The sequence below is a fragment of the Palaemon carinicauda genome, chromosome 1 (genome assembly GCF_036898095.1).
Source record: "Palaemon carinicauda isolate YSFRI2023 chromosome 1, ASM3689809v2, whole genome shotgun sequence".
Lineage (NCBI taxonomy): Eukaryota > Metazoa > Arthropoda > Malacostraca > Decapoda > Palaemonidae > Palaemon > Palaemon carinicauda.
In genome coordinates, this window is record NC_090725.1 from 290601394 (window position 1) to 290608568 (window position 7175).

Consider the following 7175-nt stretch of genomic DNA (forward strand, 5'->3'; position numbering starts at 1 on the left):
CCAGGTCCGACCGTTCCGCAGATCCCATGAGGATCAGGATGTCCGGGGAGCCGAGTCCTTGACGCCACCGAGACTTGAGTCGCCACTGAAGGGATCTCATCCTGAGACGACTGTTGGGAACGAGGCGGGTCAGGGAGGAGAGATGGCCGAGGAGACGAAGCCACGACTGGGCTGAGAGCTCTTCTCGATTGAGGAAAGGTTTCGCAACCTTCCTCAGCCTCGCTATCCTTTCGTCTGATGGGAAGGCTTTGTGGAGATTGGTGTTTATGATCATGCCTAGATACACCAGCTTCTGAGAGGGCTGCAGAGAGGACTTCTCGAGGTTTACCATGATCCCCAGATCCCGGCAAACCTCGAGGAGCTTGTCTCGGTGGAGAAGAAGCGATGCCTACGAGTCTGCCAGGATCAGCCAGTCGTCCAGGTAACGGAGGAGACAGATGCCGATCCTGTGAGCCCAAGAAGAGATGATGGTGAATACTCTGGTGAACACCTGAGGGGCTGTGGAGAGACCGAAACACAGCACCTTGAACTGGAAGATCTTGCTGTCTAGGCAAAATCTCAGGTACTTCCTTGAAGACGGATGGATTGGGACCTGGAAGTACGCGTCTTTCAGATCCAGTGTGCGCATGAAGTCTTGCGGTCTCACTGCAAGTCTGACCGTGTCTGCCGTCTCCATACTAAACGGGGTCTGCTTGACAAACCCGTTCAGTGTCGAGAGGTCGATGACCAGTCTCCAGCCTCCAGACGCCTTTCTCACAAGAAAGAGTCGACTGTAAAAGCCTGGGGACCCGTCCACGACCTCCAGGAGAGCGTCCTTCTCCAACATGGTCTGGACCTCGGCCCGAAGGGCCTGCCCTTTTGCCGATCCCATGGCAAAAGAGTTCAACGACACTGGGTTCGCTGTCAGGGGAGGGAGAGATGCTGTGAACGGGACGCGATACCCTAGAGATACCAAGGAGACCGTCCAGGCATCCGCCCCGAGTTGCTGCCACCTTGCTGCGTAACTCTGCAGGCATCCCCCCACTGGTGGACGCGCGGAGGGAATGCCAAACCTAGCGCTTCCGGCCTTGGCCAGAACCTCTAGGGTTCTTGCCTCCCCTGGAGGACTTTTTTACCCCTCCTGCCCTTGGCAGGAAAGGGCTTAGACACCTTGGGCTTCGCTGCTATGGTAGTCTTCTTCGTATCCTTGACGGGACAAGGCTGCTGAACCGCCGGGGGCTTATAGGGCCTCGATGTAAGGGCCCTATGGATGAGGGAATCCTGGTTGGATTTCCTCCACCTCTCGGTAGAGAGCTCTACATCCTTAGGTTCAAACAAGCTCTTACCGAGGACGGAAGAGTGTCTGAGCCTGCTCGACTCGGCACTGGGAACCTTATGGTGGAACCTCTCAACAACAGCGTCCCTGCGTTTGAGGAACGTGTTGGCCCACAAGCTCGAGACTTGGTGGGACAGGAACTCGATGGTCCGAGTACCCAAGAGGAGAAAAGTTTCCAGCGCCTTCCTGGTGCTCTCCTTGGAGAGATCCTCAGAGCGCACCTGAATGGCCAGAGACCCCAGCCAGATGTCAAGCCAAGAAGTGGCTTGCATAGCGCACTTGATGACCTTCTCCTGGCTCTGGATCTCAGTGGCTGAGAAGGATACGTGCCGGTTGGAGAGCCTCTCGAGAGGAACTCCCCCTGTGAGCCCTTCCACGGAATGTAGGGGAAGGCTCAACGAAGACTCCTTAAGGACTTCAAAGTACCTCCTCTGATGGACACGAGGAGGGAGGAGCTTACTTCCGGCACTGGATCTACTGGAGGAGGCAAGCTCCGCGAGCTGGCCCTCGATCTTGTCCCTAGCGCTCTTCATCCCTTGTGACCAGGGCAATGCTGCGCTGGCTCTAGAGGGCTTCTGAGTGCCAAAGATGCGATCCAGGACCATGTCCTTACCCTCACGAGGCGGGACCTCAGGGTCTGGAATCCCATTAAGGTTCCTCATGAGAGTCAGGACCTGCCAGAACGCATGCTCTGACTCCTGGGGCTCGCCTCCAGATGGACTTGCAGCAAGGTCTCCGGACCCCAGAGGCTCTTCCTGGGAGGAAACGTGGGTATCCTCTACGTCCCTGGGCCGTTCCTGTCTGATCCTAGAAGACGATTTTGGAATTGTCTTAAGAGTCCTTAAGTTCCCTCCTAGGAGGGATGCAGGACTCCAAAAGCGAAGGGGGCAAGTCCTTCTCCACCTCGGGACGAGGAGACCTCTCGGGAAGAGGAGGAACATCCCCCCTTGGTGCGATGGGAGAGTATTCCTGCTCAACCGACTCCCCTGAGGAGGGGTAATCCACCTCCGCAGAGGAGGACGAGAAGGTCTGAGGGGGAGAAGGATCTTTGCGCAAGGATCTACGCGGGGACAGCACAGGCCTCGGAGGAGGATCCACGGAAGGAACGCCTCTCTTCCTCTTCAGGGGGGAGGAAGCTGCCGCTGGATCGTGACCCGAATCAGAGAGTGTTGGCTTAATAGCCCGCACGAGAGCTCTGAGTAGGGTGTCGAACCAGCGCTGCTGACTGACAACAGCGCTGCTGACTGACAACAGCGCTGTCAGACACTCCCTCTGAAGGGAAAGGGATCGATGGATCCCTAGGACGAGTTGACACATGAGCGTTCGCCTGACGGGCTGTAAGAGAAGAATCCCTAGACCTGTCAGAGGAGCGTTCTCCCTCCGGCGAACGCGCTGGTCTGCACTTGCGGGGAGGGGAACGCGACACAGAAGAAACCACCTGCCGGTGGTCACGCTGGGGCTCATAAACTGGGCCCACATCAGGATCGCGCGCGAAAGAAGGGCGCGAAGCTGGAAAATCGCGTGCCCGCCTCCGCGTGGGCGGGGGCGCGCAGGAGGATGGTCGGGAGCGATGGCGCGCAGGAGCTAGAGCGGGAACATGCCCGCGAGTGCAAGTGGGCGAAGGCGAGCTGGAACAGGAGGCGGCTGAGCGCGCGGGCGCGCAGTGATTTGATGCAGGCCCGGAGGGCGAGAGATAACAGGAGCGTCCGAACGAGTGTCCGGCCGGACTGGCCGAGGGCGCGATAGTGCGGGAGCAGCTGAGAACGAGAGGTCTGATGGTCCAACTGGAATGGTCTACTCGCCTGAGCAAACGCTTGGTGAGCTGGCGATCGTGGGCGCGCATAACGCGTATCAGGAACAGGTCGCGTCAGGGTTCGCTGCTTTGGGGGTTGCGAGGATCGCGCCGCTTGCACCACTGGTGACTTAAAGATAGGCACGGTGCGTGAAGCAGGAATAGGGCGCAACAGAGGAGCGTCGAGCGCGATCGTAGCATTAACAGATTCGTGCGGTTCCCGAGGAGGCCGTGTGTAAGACCAAAACATCAGTTTGAGTGAGGGCATGTTAGGTTAGAACGCTCAGAATTTAGTAAAATTGCATGAGTAACCAATAATACTTTCAGAGAAAATAAGAATAATCCTGGCATATCTTAAGGTGAATTGAACAATTATGATGATGTTACCTGATGGAAACACATTTATACAGTTATAAAGACACCTGAAACACCAGAAAATAACCCTAAAAACCCATATTTCACACGGAAAACAAATGCAGTTCTATCATTTAACTTGAGGTACCCCATATTGGGGAGGGGGGTTTACCTGCACCCCATTTTGGGTGTTAGCTGAAATTGGGTGGGTACCTAAAAATAATTTTGGACAAAATGATGTGCTCCTCGTGTGTTTTGAACTATTTAGTTAATGACATAACACACACTGTCTTACCCAATACCCAGAAAACTCTTCCATGTGATTACGTGAGGGTTGGGGCAGACGTAAACTTTCTTATTAACCCTTTTACCCCAGGCTCTTTGGAAATTTCCAACCCTTAACCCCCAAGGAGTTATTTTTTTCCCAGCACATTTTGCAGTATATTTTTTTTTAAATTACTTTAACAGCCTTTAATTTTTGTCATAGAGAGGTCAGGTTGGTTTCATTCTCTTGGAAAATGCCTGAATTTTTTCAAAAAATTATCAAAAATATGAAAAAAAAAATTTTTATAGCATTTTTTTGCAAGGACGTACCGGTACGTCCATGGGGATAAAGGGATGGCTTTTGTGAAACGTACCAGTACGTCCTTTGGGGGTAAAAGGGTTAATCGTCAAATTGATTTTCTTTAAGGGAAAAATATTGTTTAAATAGGATATTATAAAGCCCGTTTTACGTTTAACAAAATATTGTGATTTAGTGTTATTTCGCCAGGAGTGAAGTTGGTTTGGAAGCAAACACAGGCTAGAGACTTAACCTTGAGGTAAGGTAAGGATACGGCGGTCTAAGGGGAGGGGGGGGGATGTTGTATAGGGTATTGCCACCAGTTGGTAAGTAGACAACGATAGCTTTGGTGGGGAAGCTTATGTTAGGGGGTGTTGCGTATGTTTCTATTTCAAAATTGGTTTTTCCGTCATAATTCTTAGATTAAAACATCCAAATTTTAAAAATATAGGTTTCCTCCAATTACTTATATCAGAACAATTCAAAGTACCTACAAATATACAAAGAACACTTGTTATTTTCAGAGCCTTTGTATATCGGCGGCCAGTTCCTCCTGCGTGCATAGAAAAAAAAAAAAGAGGCACCAACTAACCTAAACCTCCTCCACCTAACCTAACCTACAAGCCATATCCTTACCTACTTATCAACCGGAGGGGGGGGGGGGGGGCTAACGCCCCTTCTGACCCCCCTTACGCTGCCGTATTATTAGCCAGCAATCATAAATACAGGTGGCCGCTGTCATACATACATATGACCCTTATTTTCTTCACTAGGAATATTGTGCTATAGTAAATATTTACCAACATTTTAATTACCGACATGGTCCACTCCAACCATCTATAGAGGCTCCTTTATACAGATGGGTAGAATAAGATAGTCTGCACCATGAATTGCTAAAACTGGGGGTATATGTATGACAGAGGCCACCTGTATGTATTAATATGGCTAACTTAGAATACGGCAGTGTAAGGGAGGTCGCAGGGAGGCATCAGCCTCCCCCCCCCCAAGTTAGGTATGTAGGTAATGACACGGGTTGTAGGTTAGGTTAGGGGGAAAGGTTAGGTTAGTTAATGCCCATTTTTAATCAAGGTGTGAGGAACTGGCCGCTGATATACAAAGGCTCCCAGAACTGCATGATAAACATACACCTGGGGGATAGACCTTAACAAAAAAAAAATATATATATATATATATAGGTTTCATTGTAGTGTATTACAGGGCAAAGTGACCTAGGAAAACAACTACTTTTTCTTATAGAAAAAATTACTTTCTCTTCGAAAATGACACTCAGCCAATATCTTGCAACCATGTAGCCTATCATTTAAGGGTAAATTTTGAATTAAAATCAGATATATCTTTGACACTCTTATGATATGTAAATCAGTATATTACTATATGACTTTTAAATACTTAAATTATGGGAAATGAATTAGCGATTTCTTAAATATATATACCGTAGAATACTATAAACCCTAATGAAATTGAAAAGCATTAAAAACACAAACCAGGATATATTTATCTTAGTACGGTTTATAGTAACAATTAGTCCATCTGGTGATGATCTAATAGATAAAGATAGGAAATAGAATTATATTACCTGTACTGGTGAAATAAAATACCATTTCTGAGGACTGGACAGAATCACAGAATGTGGTGTTGAGGAATACAAATGATGTCAACAGTCACCGTGCAGGGTTGCCACCCGTACGATAATTATCGTACATGTACGATTATTTTGGCTCCAGTACGATGTACGATACATACCTTGGGTATATACAAGTGTGTGTGTTTAATTAAAAATTATATTAAAATATTTTGAAATAAGTCAATCATGTAACTCCTTAATAATTATATTGAAATTATGTACGATAATTTCGGTTTAAAAAACGATAATTTTAAGGTTCATGTATGATAATCCAGTCGAAATAATCTGGCCAGGGTTGCCATTCGTACGATAATTATCGTACATGTACGATTATTTTGGCTCCAGTACGATGTACGATACATACCTTGGGTATATACAATGTATGTGTGTGTGTTTGATTAAGCAATTATACTAAAAATACCTTGAAATAAGCTATATATGTTACTCCTTAATAATCATATTGAATTTTGTACGATCATTTCGGTTTAAAAAACGATAATTTTAAGGTTCATGTATGATAATCTGGTAACCCTGTCACCCAGGGTTGCCAGGTTTTCTAAATGAGAAAAGGTCAATTTTTAATCAACAGAGGCTTTAAAAGGCCAACCCATTAATAGAAAAAGGTCAAAAATATAGTATTTAAGGCTCGGCTTTTTTTCATATTACTAAAGGCCAACCTATTTAAATACAAAAGGTGAAATTTGAGTTTTTTTGGCCGGAAAAAAAGGCCAAACTGGCAACCCTGCTGTCACCGAAGTTAGCAGACAGACTTGTTTGCTTTGAATCAAATAGTTGGTTATAAAATAGTAAAATCAGTTCTGAAAACTATTATATTGGAATTTTCTTTTTCTCTTGAATTTTGTATTTCAAGAGATTTAATAAGCGAACTAAAATTGCATTACCTCAATGATAAAAGTGAAATAAAATCAAATACGAAGTTAGCAGACAGACTTGTTCGCTTTGAATCAAATAGTTGGATAGTAAGATCAGTTCTGAACACTACTCTTATATTGGAATTTTTTTTTTATTATTATTATTATTATTACTATCCAAGCTACAACCCTAGTTGGAAAAGCAAGATGTTATAAGCCCAGGGGCTCCAACAGGGAAAAATAGCCCAGTGAGGAAAGGAAATAAATAAATGAAGAGAATACAACCCTAGTTGGAAAAGCAAGATGCTATAAGCCCAGGGGCTCCAATAGGGAAATATAGCCCAGTGAGGAAAGGAGATAAGGAAATAAATAAATGAAGAGAACAAATTAACAATAAATCATTCTAAAATAAGTAACAACGTGCATTTCAAGAGATTTAATAAGCGAACTAAAATTGCATTACCTCATTGACAAAAGTGAAATAAAGGCAAAACTGTTTGAGATATTTGACACTACAGTTGATTTTCAATTACATAGCATAGCTTGCCTTTAAGAATGGTGAAATTAAAGAACATTTATCTTATAAAGCCTAATTAGGAAGATACATTCAGAAAATATTAATAGAAGGACACAAA

General features: G+C 45.9%; 1 protein-coding gene across 1 annotated transcript in view; it reads right to left on the bottom strand.

Moving 5' to 3' along the window:
• Nucleotides 1-5725, bottom strand: part of LOC137645231 (coiled-coil domain-containing protein 25-like) — a 52487-nt gene extending 46762 nt beyond the window's left edge. The window contains exon 1 of the mRNA XM_068378053.1: nt 5621-5725. Coding sequence (XP_068234154.1) covers nt 5621-5645 — 25 coding nt within the window. The 5' untranslated portion in view covers nt 5646-5725. The remainder of the gene's footprint in view (nt 1-5620) is intronic.
• Nucleotides 5726-7175: the final 1450 nt, after the last annotated feature.